Raw genomic sequence first — 18,900 nt, 5'->3', positions numbered from 1 at the left:
CGTTCACTGGGGGGGTGTGGGGGATGGGGGGGGGGGGCGGAGGTTGTGGGGGGACGTGTGAGGGGGTGGGGGACACTGGGGGGACATGGGGAGGGTGAAGGAGGTCATCGAGGGGGTGGACGTGGGAGACAGGTGACAGGGACACCCCCTCCCTCCTCAGCTGGGGCTGAGGCCAGGTGGGCTCGTCCCACCTCAGGGAGCATCAGGGGGTCCTCCCCATATCCCTCTGTCCATCCCTCTGTCCATCCCTGTATCCCTCTGTCCATCCCTCCGTCCATCCCCATATCCCTCTGTCCATCCCTCTGTCCATCCCTCCGTCCATCCCCATATCCCTCTGTCCATCCCTCTGTCCATCCCTGTATCCCTCTGTCCATCCCTCCGTCCATCCCCATATCCCTCTGTCCATCCCTCTGTCCATCCCTCCGTCCATCCCCATATCCCTCTGTCCATCCCTCTGTCCATCCCCATATCCCTCTGTCCATCCCTCTGTCCATCCCTGTATCCCTCTGTCCATCCCTCTGTCCATCCCCATATCCCCTGTCCGTCCCTTTATCCCTCTGTCCATCCCTGTATCCCTCTGTCCATCCCTCTGTCCATCCCCACATCCCTCGGTCCATCCCTCTGTCCATCTCTGTATCCCTCTGTCCATCCCTTTATCCCTCTGTCCATCCCTCTGTCCATCCCTGTATCCCTCTGTCCATATCTTTATCCCTCTGCCCACCCCTTTGTCCCTCTGTCCACCCCTCTGTCCATCCCCATATCCCTCTGTCCATCCCTCTGTCCCTCCCTTTATCCCTCTGTCCATCCCTCTCTCCACCCCTCTGTCCATCCTTCTGTCCATCCCTCTGTCCATCCCCATTTCCCTCCATCCCTCCACGTGCCCCCCCCATTCCCAACCCCCTCCGTGTCCCCCCCGTGTCCCCCCCGTGTCCCCTGGCAGCTCCGGTGCCCGTGGAAGCGTCCCCGGCGTCCGGGAGGAAGAGGAAGGGGATGAATGGGAGGTGACAGGGACAAATGGCCGGGGGCAGCGCCAGGCTCCTCCCCGGTGTCCCCGTGTCCCCAAGGCCCGGTGTCCCCATCCCGAAAGAGGCCCTTTCAGCCCCCGCCAGCCTCTGGCCCCCGCCACCGCTTCCGCCGCGGAAGGGCAGCGTGCCGGGGACACGGGGACACGGGGACACCGCGAGGTGCTGGCACCACGGGGGGTCTCCTTGGAGCCCGGTGTGCCAGCCAAAGCAGGGGGACACGGGTGGCACTGCCACTGTCCTGGTTGCGCCGTGTCCCCTCACAGAGAAAGGTCCTGGAAGGCGACAGAGGGGACAGCGGTGTCCCCAAAGAGGGGACACGGAGCTGCTCCTTTCCAGCAACTGGGCTGGTGGGGGACCCTGGAGCCACCCGTGTCCCCGCAGAGCCACCGTGTCCCCATAGAGCCACTGGGTGTCCCCAAAGTCACCATGTGTCCTGGAGATTCTGGGGGTCCCTGGAGCCACCCGTGTCCCCGCAGAGCCACCGTGTCCCCATAGAGCGACTGGGTGTCCCCAAAGCCACCATGTGTCCTGGAGCTTCTGGGGGTCCCCGGAGCCACCCGTGTCCCCATAGAGCCGCCGTGTCCCCAGAGCCACCATGTGTCCCCAAAGTCACCATGTGTCCTGGAGCTTCTGGGGGTCCCTGGAGCCACCGTGTCCCCACAGAGCCACCATGTCCCCAGAGCCACTGGGTGTCCCCAAAGCCACCATGTGTCCTGGAGCTTCTGGGGGTCCCTGGAGCCACCGTGTCCCCACAGAGCCACCATGTCCCCATAGAGCCACTGGGTGTCCCCAAAGTCACAGCATGCCCTGGAGCTTCTGGGGGTCCCCAGAGCCCCCCCTGTCCCTGGAGCCACCATGTCCCCATAGAGCCACTGGGTGTCCCCAAAGCCACCATGTGTCCTGGAGATTCTGGGGGTCCCTGGAGCCACCGTGTCCCCACAGAGCCGCCATGTCCCCATAGAGCCACTAGGTGTCCCCAAAGTCACAGCATGTTCTGGAGTTTCTGGGGGTCCCCAGAGCCCCCCCTGTCCCTGGAGCCACCATGTCCCCAGAGCCACTGGGTGTCCCCAAAGCCACCATGTGTCCTGGAGATTCTGGGGGTCCCTGGAGCCACCGTGTCCCCACAGAGCCACCATGTCCCCATAGAGCCACTGGGTGTCCCCAAAGTCACAGCATGCCCTGGAGCTTCTGGGGGTCCCCAGAGCCCCCCCCTGTCCCTGGAGCCACCATGTCCCCAGAGCCACTGGGTGTCCCCAAAGCCACAGCATGTGTCCTGGAGCTTCTGGGGGTCCCCGGAGCCACCCGTGTCCCCATAGAGCCGCCGTGTCCCCAGAGCCACCATGTGTCCTGGAGATTCTGGGGGTCCCTGGAGCCACCGTGTCCCCATAGAGCCACCATGTCCCCAAAGCCACCATGTGTCCTGGAGCTTCTGGGGGTCCCCAGAGCCCCCCATGTCCCCATAGAGCCACCATGTCCCCAGAGCCACTGGGTGTCCCTAGAGCCACTGGGTGACCCCAAAGTCACAGCATGTCCTGGAGCTTCTGGGGGTCCCCAGAGTCCCCCCCGTCCCTGGAGCCACCATGTCCCCAGAGCCACTGGGTGTCCCCAAAGTCACAGCATGTCCTGGAGCTTCTGGGGGTCCCCAGAGCCCCCCATATCCCCACAGAGCCACCATGTCCCCATAGAGCGGCCGTGTCCCCAGAGCCACTGGGTGTCCCCAAAGTCACAGCATGTCCTGGAGCTTCTGGAGGTCCCTGGAGCCACCTGTGTCCCCACAGAGCCACCATGTCCCCAGAACCACTAGGTGTCCCCGAAGCCACCATGTGTCCTGGAGCTGCTGGAGGTCCCCAGAGCCCCCCCTGTCCCTGGAGCCACCATGTCCCCATAGAGCCACTGGGTGTCCCCAAAGCCACCATGTGTCCTGGAGCTTCTGGGGGTCCCCGGAGCCACCCGTGTCCCCATAGAGCCACCATGTCCCCAAAGCCACTGGGTGTCCCTAGAGCCACTGGGTGTCCCCAAAGTCACAGCTTGCCCTGGAGCTTCTGGGGGTCCCCAGAGCCCCCCCTATCCCTGGAGCCACCGTGTCCCCATAGAGCCGCCATGTCCCCAAAGCCACACCATGTCCTTGAGTCACTGGGTGTTCCTGGAACCCCACCATGGCCCCTGTGCCCCTCAAGGGTCCCCAACGTCCCCAGAGCCACCGTGACCCCAAAGCCACCATGACCCCAAAGCCACCCTGCCGCCCCCCCCCCCCCCCCCCCACTTTGGGGGTCTCTGCACACTCCAGGCTCCCCTGCCCTCCTCTAGGGTGGTCCCAACCGCCCTCTTTGGGGCCCTGCCCCCCTTCTTTTGCCTCCTGACCCCCCCTTTTCTGCTCCCCGCCCCCGTTTTTGGTCTCCCCGCCTCATTTTTGGGGTCTCCGCCCCCCCCCCCGTGCCCCCCCACCGAGGGCCCCGCAGGGGCCGCGTGCCCCCCGTGCCCCCCGGCCGTGCTCTGGTGGCCGGACACGGCTCGGGACAAGCCGGAGCTTGTTCCCGGTGCCCGCGGCACAACCGGTTACCCATTAACCCCCCGCCCCTACCACCCCCCCTCCCGGGAGGTTCTGTTCACTTTGGGGGGTCACCGCAGAGGCCCGGCCCTACATGGGGGGCCCGGCTCGGGTTGGGGGGGCCCCAGGGACACGTCCCCGTTCCCCGCGTCCCGCTGGCACCGGCGGCGCGGGCACCGTTCCCACGCCACGGCGGTGCCAGGCGTGACCGGGCACCCCGCCAGCCGCGCCCCCCCATCCTCCTCCTCACCCCCGAACTGGGGCGCGGGGCTGCTCCGCACTGGGGTAACTGGGATTTGGGGGGGGGGGGGGGGGGGGGACCGGCCCCCAACCGCACGGCGGGGTCCTAAATTGAGGAAGGGGAGTGTGGGGGGTGCGGGGTTGGGTGCGGCGGGGTTGGAGCGGGGGGTGGCGGTGGGGTGGCAGTGGCGGGGGGGGGGACAGGGACGGGGACAGGGGACAGTGGGGCCATTGTGCGGCCGGAGCCGAGGTTTCAATGGGGCTGGCGGGGGGACAAAGGCGCTTTGACGGAGCCCTCGTTAAGATGCAGAGCCCCGCGCGCCCGCCACCGCCAGCGCGGGGGTCCCGGGGGGCCCCCGACACCGCCAGGGCCACCGAGGGGGGCACAGGGGCTACCATCGTTGCTGTCATTGGCACCGGGGGGGGGCACAGGGGCCACCATCGTTACTGTCATTGGCACCGAGGGGGGCACAGGGGCTACCATCGTTACTGTCATTGGCACCGGGGGGGGGCACAGGGGCTACCATCGTTACTGTCATTGGCACCGGGGGGGGCACAGGGGCTACCATCGTTACTGTCATTGGCACCGAGGGGGGCACAGGGACCCCGATCGTTACTGTCATTGGCACCGGGGGGGGCACAGGGGCCACCATCGTTACTGTCATTGGCACCGAGGGGCTCCCGGGGGGCCCCCGACACCGGCAGGGCCACCGAGGGGGGGGCAGGGACCACCATCGATACTGCCACTGTCACCGAGGGGCTCCCGTGGGGCCCCCAACACCGGCAGGGCCACCGAGGGGGGCACAGAGGCCACCATCGTTACTGCCACTGTCACCGAAGGGGGGGCACAGGGACCCCTGTGATTACTGTCACTGTCACCACAGGGGTCCCCCGACAGCGCCATGGCTGCCGTGGGGGGCACAGGGACCCCCCTCACCCACCCCAGTGGGGGTCCCAGGGGTCGCCTGTCACTGCTATGGCCACCACGGGGGTCCCAGAGGTCGCCTGTCACTGTCACGGCCACCATGGGGGTCCCAGGGGTCCCCTGTCACTGCTATGGCCACCACGGGGGTCCCAGGGGTCGCCTGTCACTGCCACGGCCACCACGGGGGTCCCAGGGGTCGCCTGTCACTGTCACGGCCACCATGGGGGTCCCAGGGGTCCCCTGTCACTGCTATGGCCACCACGGGGGTCCCAGGGGTCGCCTGTCACTGCCACGGCCACCATGGGGGTCCCAGAGGTCGCCTGTCACTGTCACGGCCACCATGGGGGTCCCAGGGGTCCCCTGTCACTGCTATGGCCACCACGGGGGTCCCAGGGGTCCCCTGTCACTGCCACGGCCACCATGGGGGTCCCAGAGGTCGCCTGTCACTGCCATGGCCACCATAGGGGTCCCAGGGGTCGCCTGTCACTGCCACGGCCACCATGGCGGTCCCAGGCCCCCCGCTCTGGCCCCGCTGCGGGTCCTGGGGGACCCCTGTCCCCACCATGGCCCTGAAGGGGGTCCCAGCCCACCCCATGGCCCCACTGGGGGTTCTGGGGGATGTCCCCCACCCCCATGGTGACCAAGGGGGTCCCAGTCATGGCCAGGGTGGGGGTCCCAGGTCCCCCCTCACAGCACCGCGGTGGACCCCAAAATGATGCAGTGGCTCATATCCGGGATAAGGGATGCCTGGAAAATGCACGTGGGATAATTCACACCTGGGATAACCCAGATCCGGGATAACCCAAATTTGGGATAACCCAAGTCTGGGATAACCCACATTGGGATAATTCACACCTGGGATAACCCAGATCTGGGATAACCCAAATCTGGGATAACCCACACCTGGGATAACCCAAATCTGGGATAACCCAAGTCTGGGATAACCCAAATCCGGGATAATCCACATTGGGATAATTCACACCTGGGATAACCCTGATCCGGGATAATCCAAATCTGGGATAACCCAAATCCAGGATAATCCACATTTGGGATAACTCACACCTGGGATAACCCGCACTCAGGATAATCCACACCTGGGATAACCCACATTCGGGATAACTCACACCTGGGATAACCCAAATGCAGGATAACCCAAATCCGGGATAACCCAAATCTGGGATAACCCATATTCAGGATAATTCACATTTGGGATAACCCACGCCTGGGATAACCCAAATTCCAGGATAACCCATGCACATATAACCTGCTCCTGGGATAACCCACACCTGAGATAACCCAAATTCTGGGATAACCCAAATTCCAGGGTAACCCACACCTGGGATAACCCATACACATATAACCTGCTCCTGGGATAACCCACACCTGAGATAACCCGAATTCCGGGATAACCCAAATTCCGGGATAACCCACACCTGGGATAACCCATGCACATATAACCTGCTCCTGGGATAACCCACACCTGAGATAACCCAAATTCTGGGATAACCCAAATTCCAGGGTAACCCACACCTGGGATAACCCATACACATATAACCTGCTCCTGGGATAACCCACACCTGGAATAACCCGAATTCCAGGATAACCCAAATTCCGGGATAACCCACACCTGGAATAACCCGAATTCCGGGATAACCCAAATTCCGGGATAACCCACACCTGGGATAACCCATGCACATATAACCTGCTCCTGGGATAACCCACACCTGAGATAACCCAAATTCTGGGATAACCCAAATTCCGGGATAACCCAAATTCCGGGATAACCCACACCTGGGATAACCCATACACATATAACCTGCTCCTGGGATAACCCACACCTGGAATAACCCGAATTCCGGGATAACCCAAATTCCAGGATAACCCAAATTCCAGGATAACCCATACACATATAACCTGCTCCTGGGATAACCCACACCTGGGATAACCCACACCTGGGATAACCCGAATTCTGGGATAACCCACACCTGGGACGCTCAGAATAACCCGCATTCCGGGATAAACCTCACCTGGAATAACCCACACCCGAGATAACCCACATCCCGGGATAATCCACATCCAGGATAAACCACATTTTGGGATAATCCACACCCAGGATAACCCACTCCCGGGATAACCCACTCCCGGGATAAACCATATCCAGGATAAACCACTCCCGGGATAAACCACATCCAGGATAAACCACATTTTGGGATAACCCACTCCCGGGATAACCCACTCCCGGGATAACCCACATCCAGGATAAACCACATTTTGGGATAACCCACTCCCAGGACAACCCACATTTTGGGATAAACCACTCCCGGGATAACCCGCATCCCAGAATAATCCACATCCCAGTTCACCACAGCCCAGCCGGGGGTTCCATCCTGGGGGAGGGTCCGTCCCAGCCGAGGCTGGGGGACACCTCTGGGGGAGCCGGGGGTGTTGTCAGGCCCCCCCCCCCCCCCCCATCCGCTGTCCCTGTGCTGGGACAGAGGGAAAATCCACAGGGAATGGGGACAGTGGGATGGGGGGACATGGGGATAGAGGGACATGGGGATATGGGGACATGGGGACATGGGGATAGAGGGATGGGGATTTTGGGATAGAGGGATGGGGATTTTGGGGTAGAGGGATGGGGATATTGGGATAGAGAAATGGGGATTTTGGGACATGGGGACATGGAGACATGGGGATAGAGGGACATGGGGATATTGGGATAGAGGGATGGGGATTTTGGGGTAGAGGGATGGGGATATTGGGATAGAGGGATGGGGATTTTGGGGTAGAGGGATGGGGATATTGGGATAGAGAAATGGGGATTTTGGGACATGGGGACGTGGAGACATGGGGATAGAGGGATATGGGGATAGAGGGATGGGGATATTGGGATAGAGAAATAGGGATTTTGGGACATGGGGACATGGGGATATTGGGACATTGGGACATGGAGACATGGGGATAGAGGGATATTGGGATAGAGGGATGAGGATACTGGGATAGAGAGATGGGGATTTTGGGATAGAGAGATGGGGACATGGGGACATGGGGATAGAGGGACATGGGGATAGAGGGATGGATGGGGATATTGGGACATGGGGACATGGGGATAGAGGGATGGGGATATTGGGATAGAGGGATGGGGATATGGGGAGGTGGGGACATGGGGATAGAGAGACATGGTAATATGGGGACATGGGGATAGAGGGATGGGGATTTTGGGACATGGGGACATGGGGATAGAGGGACAGGGATATTGGGACATGGGAATATAGGGACATGGGGATATTGGGACATGGGGATAGAGAGATGGGGATTTTGGGACATGGGGACATGGGGATAGAGAGACGAGGACATGGGGATATTGGAATAGAGGGATGGGGATTTGGGGACATGGATACATGGGGATGGGGATTTTGGGACATGGGGACATGGGGATAGAGGGATGGGGATTTTGGGACATGGGGACATGGGGATAGAGGGACAGGGATATTGGGACATGGGAATATTGGGACATGGGGATATTGGAATAGAGGGGTGGGGAGACACGGGGATAGAGGGACATGGGGATGGGGGATGTGGCACACAGGGATGGGGGATATGGGGACGTAGGATCATGGGGACACGGGGATAAAGAGACAGGGGCTTTGAGGACGTGGGACCTGGGGACATGGGATGGGGGATGTGGGGCACACTGGGATGGGGGATATGGGGATGTGGGAATACAGGGAAATGGGGACATCGGAATAGAGGGACAGAGGGACATCGGAATACAAGGACAGGGGCCTTGGGGACATAGGACATGGGGATATGTGCCATGGGGACATGGATGGGGACGTGGGACACAGGGATGGGGGACACGGGGACTCAGGGATATGGGGATACAGGGACACAGGGACATGGGATACAGGGACACAGGGACATGGGATCTAGTGACACGGGCCTTGGGGACATAGCACGTCAGGATACGTGACATGGGGACATGGGGACGTGGGGATGTGGGGCACAGGGTGGTGGGGACGTGGGAGAGGGACACCGGATCTGAGAATATGGGAATATGGGGACACAGAGATATGGGGACACAGAGGTATGGGGACACATCCCCGTGGGGCATGGGGACGTGAGGGACACGGGAATACGGGGACATGGGGACATGGGGATTGGGGGGACGTGGGGACATGGGGATACGGGAATATGGGGACATGGGGACATGGGGATTGGGGGGACATGGGGATACGGGAATATGGGGACACAGGGGAACGTGGGGAATGTGGGGATCCAGGGACAGGGGGCCGTGGGGATCCAGGGACACGGGGACGTGGTGATACGTGACGTGGGGACATCGGGACATGGGGACACCGGGATACAGAGAAAGGAGGATATGGGAATGTGGGACACGAGGATTTGGGGTCTTGGGGACACGGGGATGAGGGGCTTGGTGCTATGGGGACACGGGGATTTGGGGACACGGGGATGGATGGACACAGGGACACGGCGACAACAGGGACGCGGCCTCACGGAGTCACGGGGCTGTGGGGCGATGGCGACACAGGGATGTGGGGACAACGGGGGTGCGGTGCCACCGGCGGAGGGGGCACACAAAGAGCTCCGGTTCCCCCTCTCCGCTGCCGGTGCCATCCCAGCGCCACCGGCCGGTGCCCGCAACCCTCGGGACCCCCCAGGAGGGGACGGGGGACCCCCGGGCCCCCCCCCGGCCGGCCTTACCTTGCTGGGGGGGTCGCGGGTCCCGCCGTGCTCAGCCCGGCCGGCTCCCCATGGGTTTTATGGCTCGGCGGGGCCGCGGCGGCGGGACGGGCACCCCCCCCCACCCTCCCCGAGGGACCGGGGGGGGGCCCGGGGCTGGGAGGAGCCGCCGGGGGCGGGCCGGGGGTTAATGGGGTGGAAAAGGAGCCGGCCGGCACCGGGTCACGTTACCGGGCACGGGGGGGGCACGGGGGGGGGGCACCGGCACCGCAGTGGGGGTCCCGGCGGGGGCATCGTGGGGGGGAGTGGGGGGGGGGGGGATGTTCAGAGATCGGGAGCGGCACTGGGGGTTCCGGTGGAGGCACCGGGGGGCACCCGGGGGGATGTCCGAGCATCGGGACCGGCACTGGGGGTCCCGCGGGGTCCCCCGGGCAGCGGCACCGGCGATGAGGGGCCCGGCGGGGACACCGGGGGGTCTCGGCGGGGTCATCCCGGAACTGGCACCAGCAGCGGGGGGTCCCGGCGGGGGTACCGGAGGGTCCGGACAGGGTCCCTCGGGCACCGGCACCGGCTCTGGGGGTCCCGGCGGGGTCTCCCGGGCACCGGCAGCAGCACTGGGGGGGTCCGGGAAGGGTTCCGGGGGCACCGGAGGGGTCCCGACAAGGTCACCCGGGTCTGTGGGATGGCGGAGGCCGTGGGTCCGTGGTTTGGGGGGTCCGTGGGTCAGGGGGGGTGGTGGGGGCTGTGGGTCCGTGTCCGTGTGTCCGTGGGTGGCTGGTCAGCGTGTCCGTGGGTCGGTTGGTCAGTGTGTCCGTGGGTGGCTGGTCAGTGTGTCCGTAGGTCGGTTGGTCAGTGTGCCCGTGTGTCCGTGTGTCCGTGGGTGGCTGGTCAGTGCGCCCGTGGGTCCGTAGGTCCGTAGGTCCGTTGGTCAGTGTGTCCGTGTGTCCGCGTGTCCGTGGGTCGGTTGGTCAGTGTGTCCGTGGGTGGCTGGTCAGTGTGTCCGTGTGGCCGTAGGTCCGTTGGTCAGTGTGTCCGTGTGTCCGCGTGTCCGCGTGTCCGTGGTGGCTGGTCAGTGTGTCCGTAGGTCCATTGGTCAGTGTGTCCGCGTGTCCGTGTGTCCGTGGGTGGCTGGTCAGTGTGTCCATATGTTCGGGGGTCGGTTGGTCAGTGTGTCCGTGGGTCGGTTGGTCAGTGTGTCCGTGTGTCCGTGCGTCGGCTGGCCAGTATGTCCATATGTCCGTGGGTGGCTGGTCAGTGTGTCCGTGGGTCGGTTGGTCAGTGTGTCCGCGTGTCCGTGGGTGGCTGGTCAGTGTGTCCGTGGGTCGGTTGGTCAGTGTGTCCGTGTGGCCGTGGGTGGCTGGTCAGTGTGTCCGTGGGTCGGTTGGTCAGTGTGTCCGTGGGTCGGTTGGTCAGTGTGTCCGCGTGTCCGTGGGTGGCTGGTCAGTGTGTCCGTGGGTCGGTTGGTCAGTGTGTCCGCGTGGCCGTGGGTGGCTGGTCAGTGTGTCCGTGGATCGGTTGGTCAGTGTGTCCGCGTGTCCGTGGGTGGCTGGTCAGTGTGTCCGTGGGTCGGTTGGTCAGTGTGTCCATGTGTCCGTGTGTCCATGTGTCCGTGGCAGCCCCACGCCAGGCCCCTGGCCCGGCCGGTCCGGCGGCACAAGGAGCCTTTGTCCACCCGGGGGGGGGGGAGGGGGTGGGCGAGTGACCGCGGGGCCGGGGCTACCGGGGAGGGCGGGGCTGGGCCTGTCAGGGAACCCCGGGCTAGTGGGGAGGGGGCTGGGCTGGGCTGGGCTGGGCCACTGGGCTAGTGAGGGTGGAGGGGGCTGGGCGACTGAGGGGGACCCCCGGGCTAGTGATGGGGGGAGGGAGGGGCCGAGGCGGGGAGGGGGCTGGGCTAATGACGGGCACCCCCGGGCTAATTATGGGGGGGGGGCTGATCCGTGGGGGGCTGGGCTAGCGAACGGCAGCCCCGGGCTAACGCAGGGGTGGCAGGGCTAATGAAGGAGCCCCCTGGGCTAATGATTGGGGGGGCCCTTGAACCGGGGGGGGGGGGGGGGGGCTGTGCTAATCCTGGGGGTGTAACTGAGTCCAGGTTGGGGGGGGAGGGCTGGGCTAGCGCTGGCCACCCCCGGGCCAGTGCTGAGGGGGCGTGAGCCGAGGGGGGGGGTGGGGCTGGACTAATGAGCGGCACCCCCGGGCTAATGATGGGGGGGCGTGCTAATTAGGAGAGGGGGGGGTTTGTGCTGATGCTGGCGGCGGCACTGAGCGCGGGGGGGGGGGGTGGGGGGGCTGGGCTAGTGCTGACCACCCCCGGGCTAGTTGTCCGTGCCTTGGTGGGGGGGGTGCCGGGGGGGGGGGGGGGGGGGGGGGGCGGGGGCTCCCGGGATTTTTATCCGCGCGCGGCCGTTGCCGGGGAACGGGGCGGGGGGGGGGCGGGGGGGGCCCGGGGCCGGAGCGCTCGGAGCGAGCGGGGCTGCGGCAGCGGTGAGAGCGGGCGGGGGGCGCGGGGGGGGGGCCCCACACCCCCCACACCCCCCACACTCCCCCCCGGGCAGCGGCGGGGCCGGGGAGGAGCCCCCCAAAATCCGGCTGTGCTCCCCCCCCCATCCCACACACACCCCCCCAGGATGGGGGATGGGGGATTGGGGGATTGGGGGGGGGGGGGTGGTGTCGTAGGGACCCCTCCCCCTCCCCCCCCCCCCCTCGGGGCACACGCGTGTGTAAAAGGGGCAGCGGAGTGGGGGCGGTGGGGTGGGGGGGGGGTGCGCGTGCTCGTGACCCGGCTGCGCGCGCACACGCGCGTGTGTTCACATGAGCGTGCAAGGGGAGGGGGGAGGGGGAGAGCCCGGCGCGCGTGCAAGGCCCCGTGGCACGCGCGCCCCCGCGTGTGGCCGCGCGCGGGCCCGCGGCCGTGACCCGGCTCCCCCGTGCACGCGCGTGTGCTCGTGCAAGGCCCAGCGGGGTGCGCGTGCACGCGTGTGTGTGTGCGCGCGTGCACACGCGTGTGACCGGCCCTTCGCGTGCCCGCGCGTGCCACCCTGCGCGTGCCCGCGTGCAAGGGGGGGAGCTCGGCGCGTGTGCGAGGCCCGGCGGGGGGGGGGGGGGGTGTGAACACGCGTGGGACCGTTCGTGTGTCCACGCGGGATCCGGCTGCCAGCGCGCACACGCACACACATCCCGTTCCTCCCAGTCCCCACCAGTTTGGGGGCTCTATTTCCCCATCTCTGCCCCTCCCAGTCCCCCCAGTCTCCCCCAGTTTAGGGGCTCCATCCCCCCTTCTCTGCCCCTCCCAGTCCCCCCAGTCTCCCCCAGTTTAGGGGCTCCATCCCCCCTTCTCTGCCCCTCCCAGTCCCCCCAGTCTCCCCCAGTTTAGGGGCTCTATCCCCCCCTTCTCTGCCTCTCCCAGTCCCCCCAGTCCCCCCCAGTTTGGGGGCTCCATCCCCCCCTCTCTGCCCTTCCCAGTCCCCCCCAGTTTGGGCTTCCATCCCCCTCTCTCTGCCCCTCCCAGTCCCCCCCAGTTTGGGGCCTCCATCCCCCCCTCTCTGCCCCTCCCAGTCCCCCCAGTCCCCCCCAGTTTAGAGGCTCCATCCCCTCTCTCCCTCCCTCCCAGTCCCCCCACTTTGGGAGCTCCATTCCCCCACTCCCCCTATCCCAGTCCACCCAGTTTGGGACCTTCACCCACCTATCCCCCTTCTCCCAGTCTCCCCAGTTTGGGTGTTCCATCCCTCTCTGCCCCTCCCAGTCCCCCCAGTCCCCCCAGTTTGAGACATCCATCCCCCCCTCTCTGCCCTTCCCAGTCCCCCCCAGTTTGGGACCTCCATCCCCCTCTCTCTGCCCCTCCCAGTCCCCCCAGTCCCCCCCAGTTTCGGGCCTCCATCCCCCTCTCTCTGCCCTTCCCAGTCCCCCCAGTTTAGGACCTCCATCCCCCCCTCTCTGCCCCTCCCAGTCCCCCCAGTCCCCCCCAGTTTGCGACCTCCATCTCCCTCTCTCTGCCCCTCCCAGTTCCCCCCAGTCCCCCCAGTTTAGGACCTCCATCCCCCTCTCTCTGCCCCTCCCAGTCCCCCCAGTCCCCCCCAGTTTGCGACCTCCATCTCCCTCTCTCTGCCCCTCCCAGTTCCCCCCAGTCCCCCCAGTTTAGGACCTCCATCCCCCTCTCTCTGCCCCTCCCAGTCCCCCCAGTCCCCCCCAGTTTGTGACCTCCATCCCCTCTCTCTGCCCTTCCCAGTCCCCCCCAGTTTAGGGGCTCTACCCCCTCTCTCTGCCCCTCCCAGTCCCCCCAGTCCCCCCCAGTTTGTGACCTCCATCCCCTCTCTCTGCCCTTCCCAGTCCCCCCCAGTTTAGGGGCTCTATTCCCCCCCCCGCCCCTCCCAGTCCCCCCAGTTTGACACATCCATCCCCCCCCCTCCCCCTCCCAGTCCCCCCAGTTCTCACCACCCCCCACCCCTGTCCCCCCACAGCCGCCGCCGATGGCTCAGGACAACGCCGCCTTCTGCGGGGTCCCCGAGGGGGTCCCCACGGGGGTCCCAGCCGAAGCCAAACCCCCTCCCCCACCCACCCAAGCCCCCAAACGCCGCCCGTGGGGGGCCGGGGGTGGCGCGGTGACCCGGAAGCGCCAGCGCTACATGGAGAAGGACGGGAAGTGCAACGTCCAGCACGGCAACGTGCGCGAGACCTACCGGTACCTGACCGACATCTTCACCACCCTGGTGGACCTCAAGTGGCGCTTCAGCCTCCTCATCTTCATCCTGGCCTACGCCCTCACCTGGCTCTTCTTCGGCCTCATCTGGTGGGTCATCGCCTACAGCCGCGGCGACCTGGAGCACCTGGGCGACCACAGCTGGACGCCGTGCGTCAACAACCTCAACGGCTTCGTGTCCGCCTTCCTCTTCTCCATCGAGACCGAGACCACCATCGGTTACGGCCACCGCGTCATCACGGACACGTGCCCCGAGGGCATCGTGCTGCTGCTGCTCCAGGCCATCTTGGGCTCCATGGTCAATGCCTTCATGGTGGGCTGCATGTTCGTCAAGATCTCGCAGCCCAACAAGCGCGCCGAGACGCTGGTGTTCTCCTCGCACGCCGTGGTCTCGCTGCGCGACGACCGCCTCTGCCTCATGTTCCGCGTGGGCGACCTGCGCGACTCGCACATCGTGGAGGCCTCCATCCGCGCCAAGCTCATCCAGTCCAAGCAGACGCAGGAGGGCGAGTTCATCCCGCTGGACCAGACCGACCTGAGCGTGGGCTTCGAGACGGGCGACGATCGGCTCTTCCTGGTGTCGCCGCTCATCATCAGCCACGAGATCGACGAGCGCAGCCCCTTCTGGGACGTGTCGCGGGGGCAGCTGGAGAGGGACGACTTCGAGATCGTCGTCATCCTCGAGGGCATGGTGGAGGCCACAGGTAAACGGGGACGCCTCGGTGATGTGGGGACGCGTCGTCGTCGTGTGGATGCATCCATGGGGACGTGTCATCTCCGTGGGACACATCTTTGTGGGGACATCGTCTTCTTGGGACACGTCGTCTCCATGGGACACATCTGTGGGGACACCTTCCATGAGGACACATCATCTTCCTGGGGACATCTCATCTCTGTGGGGACATCGTCTTGTTGGGACCCGTCATCTCCATGGGACACATCGGTGGGGACACATCACCTCTGTAGGACACATCATCTTCTTGGGACCCGTCATCTCCATGGGGACACATCTTGTTGGGACAGATCATGTCCATAGGGACATGCCATCTCCATGGGACACGTTCATGGGGACACATCACCTCTGTGGGACACATCCGTGGGGACACACCACCTCTGTGGGACACATCATCTTCTTGGGGCCCATCATCTCCATGGGGACACATCCATGAGGACACATCATCTCCATGGGGACACATCACCTCTGTGGGACACATCATCTTCTTGGGACCCATCATCTCCATGGGGACACATCCATGAGGACACATCATCTTCTTGGGGACATCTCATCTCTGGGGACATCATCTTGTTGGGACCCATCAACTCCATGGGGACACATCCATGGGGACACATCACCTCTGTAGGACACACCATCTTCTTGGGGACCCAACATCTCCATGGGACACATCCATGGGGACACATCATCTCTGTGGGACACATCATCTTCTTGGGACCCATCATCTCCATGGGACACATCTGTGGGGACCCATCATCTTCTTGGGACCCGTCATCTCCATGGGGACGCATCACCTCTGTGGGACACATCATCTTCTTGGGGACCCATCATCTCCATGGGGACACCTCCACGAGGACACATCATCTTCTTGGGGACATCTCATCTCTGGGGACATCATCTTGTTGGGACCCATCATCTCCATGGGGACACATCCATGGGGACACATCACCTCTGTAGGACCCATCATCTTCTTGGGGACCCATCATCTCCATGGGGACACCTCCACGAGGACACATCATATTCTTGGGGACATCTCATCTCTGGGGACATCATCTTGTTGGGACCCATCATCTCCATGGGGACACATCCACGGGGACACATCACCTCTGTAGGACCCATCATCTTCTTGGGACCCATCATCTCCATGGGGACACATCACCTCTGTAGGACCCATCATCTTCTTGGGACCCATCATCTCCATGGGGACACATCACCTCTGTAGGACCCATCATCTTCTTGGGACCCATCATCTCCATGGGGACACATCACCTCTGTAGGACACACCATCTTCCTGGGGACATCTCATCTCTGGGGACATCATCTTGTTGCGACTCATCATCTCCATGGGGACACATCCATGGGGACACGTCACCTCTGTGGGACACATCATCTTCTTGGGACCCGTCATCTCCATGGGACACATCCATGGGGACACATCATCTCTGTGGGACACATCATCTTCTTGGGACCCGTCATCTCCATGGGACACATCTGTGGGGACCCATCATCTTCTTGGGACCCATCATCTCCATGGGGACGCATCACCTCTGTGGGACACATCATCTTCTTGGGGACCCATCATCTCCATGGGGACACCTCCACGAGGACACATCATATTCTTGGGGACATCTCATCTCTGGGGACATCATCTTGTTGGGACCCATCATCTCCATGGGGACACATCGGTGGGGACACATCACCTCTGTAGGACCCATCATCTTCTTGGGACCCATCATCTCCATGGGGACACATCACCTCTGTAGGACCCATCATCTTCTTGGGACCCATCATCTCCATGGGGACACATCACCTCTGTAGGACACATCATCTTCCTGGGGACATCTCATCTCTGGGGACATCATCTTGTTGCGACTCATCATCTCCATGGGGACACATCCATGGGGACACGTCACCTCTGTGGGACACATCATCTTCTTGGGACCCGTCATCTCCATGGGACACATCTGTGGGGACCCATCATCTTCTTGGGACCCGTCATCCCCATGGGGACCCATCACCTTCTTGGGACACATCATCTCCATGGGACACATCCGTGGGGACAGATCATCTTCTTGGGACATGTCATCTTCTTGGGACCCATCATCTCCATGTGGACACGTCCATGGGGACACATCATGTCCATAGGGACATGCCATCTCCATGGGGAGACACCATCTCCTTGGGGACAGATAACATCCATGGGGACACATCATGTCCATGGGGACGCTTCATCTCCATGGGGTCATCTCGTCTCCATGGGGACACCTCCATGGGGACACACCATGTCCATGTGTGGGGACACCTCACCTCCATGGGGACATCTCTGCTGGGGGGGGGGGGGGGTGCTTCACAGCGCCCCTCTACCAGATTTGGGGTGTCCCTCATGCCCAGGGTGCAGCACAGACCCCCTCCAAGTGGGTTCAGTGTGCTCCATGCCCTGGAGACATCAGGTTTTGGGGTGCCCCCCATACCCTGGGTGCAGCACTGACCCCCCACCCCATGTGGGTTCAGGGTGCTCCATGCCCTGGAGACATCAGGTTTTGGGGTGCCCCCCATGCCCAGGGTGCAGCACAGACCCCCAGCTACCAGATTTGGGGTCCCCCATGCCCTGTGGGTACTTCATTTATTGAGGTGCCCCATATCCTGGAAGCTTCAGGTATTGGGGTTCCTCCTGTCACCCCCCGACCCCCGTGCCCACCCCAGGGATGATGTGCCACACGCAGCTCGTGCCAGGCGGACGAGGTGCTGTGGGGTCAGGGGGCTTCAGGTATTGGGGTGCCCCAAACTCTGGGGGTTTCACAGACCTCCCTCCTACCAGATTTGGGGTTTCCCATGCCCTGGGGCTTTCAGGTATTGGGGTTCCCCTCACCCCCCGACCCCCGTGCCCGTGCCCACCCCAGGGATGACGTGCCAGGCGCGCAGCTTGTACCCGGTGGATGAGGTGCCGTGGGGTCAGGGGGCTTCAGGTATTGGGGTGCCCCAAACTCTGGGGGTTTCACAGACCTCCCTCCTACCGGTTTTGGGGTTTCCCATGCCCTGGGGCTTTCAGGTATTGGGGTTCCCCTCACCCCCCGACCCCCGTGCCCGTGCCCACCCCAGGGATGACGTGCCAGGCGCGCCAAACTCGTACCTGGCGGACGAGGTGCTGTGGGGTCAGGGGGCTTCAGGTATTGGGGTGCCCCAAACTCTGGGGGTTTCACAGAGCCCTCCTACCGGATTTGGGGTTTCCCATGCCCTGGGGCTTTCAGGTATTGGGGTTCCCTTCACCCCCCGACTCCCGACCCCCGTGCCCACCCCAGGGATGACGTGCCAGGCGCGCAGCTCGTACCTGGCGGACGAGGTGCTGTGGGGTCAGGGGGCTTCAGGTATTGGGGTGCCCCAAACTCTGGGGGTTTCACAGAGCCCTCCTACCGGATTTGGGGTTTCCCATGCCCTGGGGCTTTCAGGTATTGGGGTTCCCTTCACCCCCCGACTCCCGACCCCCGTGCCCACCCCAGGGATGACGTGCCAGGCGCGCAGCTCGTACCTGGCGGACGAGGTGCTGTGGGGTCACCGCTTCACGCCGCTGCTCAGCCTCGAGGAGGGCTTCTACGAGGTGGACTACGGGGGCTTCCACCACACCGTGCCCGTGCCCACCCCGGCCTGCAGCGCTCGCCAGCTCGCGGCCGCCGCTGCCCGCCGCGATGCCCACCTGTACTGGTCCATCCCCAGCCGCCTGGACGAGGCAGCGGCGGCGGGGGGCGAAGGGGACCCCGAGATGTCCCCCCGCGAGAGCAACGGGACCTTGGCCAGCCCCGAGTCGCGGTGATGCCGACAAGATCTGGGTGTATACAACAAAAAAAAATCCCCCCCTGGTTATGGTGGTGGTGGTGGTTTTGGGGTGTCCCTGGGTTTGGGGGGGCAAAGGGGACCCCAGAATCCCTCAGGAGAGCGACGGGACCTTGGGCAGCCCCGAGCTGCGGTGATGCCATCAAGATGTGGGTGTATATAATGAAAATCCCTCCCCGTGGTGGTGGTGGTGGTGGGTTTGGG

The 18,900-nt window shown here is 63.9% G+C and overlaps 4 protein-coding genes across 9 annotated transcripts in view; 3 read left to right on the top strand and 1 right to left on the bottom strand.

Moving 5' to 3' along the window:
• The window catches only part of ARHGAP30 (Rho GTPase activating protein 30), a 16,162-nt gene extending 15,157 nt beyond the window's left edge, over positions 1–1,005 (top strand). The window contains exon 11 of the mRNA XM_032093382.1: positions 941–1,005. Coding sequence (XP_031949273.1) covers positions 941–1,005 — 65 coding nt within the window. The remainder of the gene's footprint in view (positions 1–940) is intronic.
• Positions 1,006–5,743: 4,738 nt separating this feature from the next.
• LOC116436225 lies at positions 5,744–7,238 on the bottom strand. Its single transcript, XM_032093269.1, has 2 exons — positions 6,724–7,238; positions 5,744–6,690 (listed from the first exon to the last, which is right to left on the bottom strand). The coding sequence occupies exons 1-2, from the start codon at positions 6,941–6,943 to the stop codon at positions 5,939–5,941; spliced, it is 972 nt and encodes a 323-aa protein (XP_031949160.1). The 5' UTR covers positions 6,944–7,238; the 3' UTR covers positions 5,744–5,938.
• Positions 7,239–9,761: 2,523 nt separating this feature from the next.
• On the top strand, positions 9,762–11,247 carry LOC116436349 (elastin-like). Its single transcript, XM_032093381.1, has 2 exons — positions 9,762–10,227; positions 10,354–11,247. The coding sequence occupies exons 1-2, from the start codon at positions 9,763–9,765 to the stop codon at positions 11,245–11,247; spliced, it is 1,359 nt and encodes a 452-aa protein (XP_031949272.1). The 5' UTR covers position 9,762.
• A 615-nt stretch (positions 11,248–11,862) lies between these two features.
• Positions 11,863–18,726, top strand: KCNJ9 (potassium inwardly rectifying channel subfamily J member 9). 6 transcript variants are annotated; one of them, XM_032093163.1, is made up of 4 exons: positions 11,863–11,923; positions 13,897–14,839; positions 17,769–18,106; positions 18,224–18,726. In XM_032093163.1, the coding sequence occupies exons 2-4, from the start codon at positions 13,906–13,908 to the stop codon at positions 18,674–18,676; spliced, it is 1,725 nt and encodes a 574-aa protein (XP_031949054.1). In that variant the 5' UTR covers positions 11,863–11,923; positions 13,897–13,905; the 3' UTR covers positions 18,677–18,726. The 6 variants fall into 6 exon arrangements, with proteins under 6 accessions (XP_031949054.1, XP_031949055.1, XP_031949056.1 ...); XM_032093164.1 differs by having other exon boundaries at positions 17,769–18,208; positions 18,407–18,726; XM_032093165.1 differs by lacking the exon at positions 17,769–18,106 and having other exon boundaries at positions 18,168–18,726.
• Positions 18,727–18,900: the final 174 nt, after the last annotated feature.

Source organism: Corvus moneduloides, chromosome 29, assembly GCF_009650955.1.
Source record: "Corvus moneduloides isolate bCorMon1 chromosome 29, bCorMon1.pri, whole genome shotgun sequence".
Lineage (NCBI taxonomy): Eukaryota > Metazoa > Chordata > Aves > Passeriformes > Corvidae > Corvus > Corvus moneduloides.
This window is presented reverse-complemented; position numbering and strand designations above follow the sequence as displayed.

Excerpts from the sequence above, each read along its gene's own strand:
- LOC116436349 (XM_032093381.1), top strand. The coding sequence starts at position 9,763 with ATGTTCAGAGATCGGGAGCGGCACTGGGGGTTCCGGTGGAGGCACCGG. Across the intron at positions 10,228-10,353 it reads CGTGGGTGGCTGGTCAGCGT|GTCCGTAGGTCCGTTGGTCA; the intron begins GTCCGTGGGTCG and ends GTGGGTCCGTAG.
- KCNJ9 (XM_032093162.1), top strand. The coding sequence starts at position 13,906 with ATGGCTCAGGACAACGCCGCCTTCTGCGGGGTCCCCGAGGGGGTCCCC. Across the intron at positions 14,840-17,768 it reads GGGCATGGTGGAGGCCACAG|GGATGACGTGCCAGGCGCGC; the intron begins GTAAACGGGGAC and ends TGCCCACCCCAG.
- LOC116436225 (XM_032093269.1), bottom strand. The coding sequence starts at position 6,943 with ATGTGGTTTATCCTGGATGTGGTTTATCCCGGGAGTGGTTTATCCTGG. Across the intron at positions 6,691-6,723 it reads GGTTATTCTGAGCGTCCCAG|GTGTGGGTTATCCCAGGTGT; the intron begins GTGTGGGTTATC and ends GGGTTATCCCAG.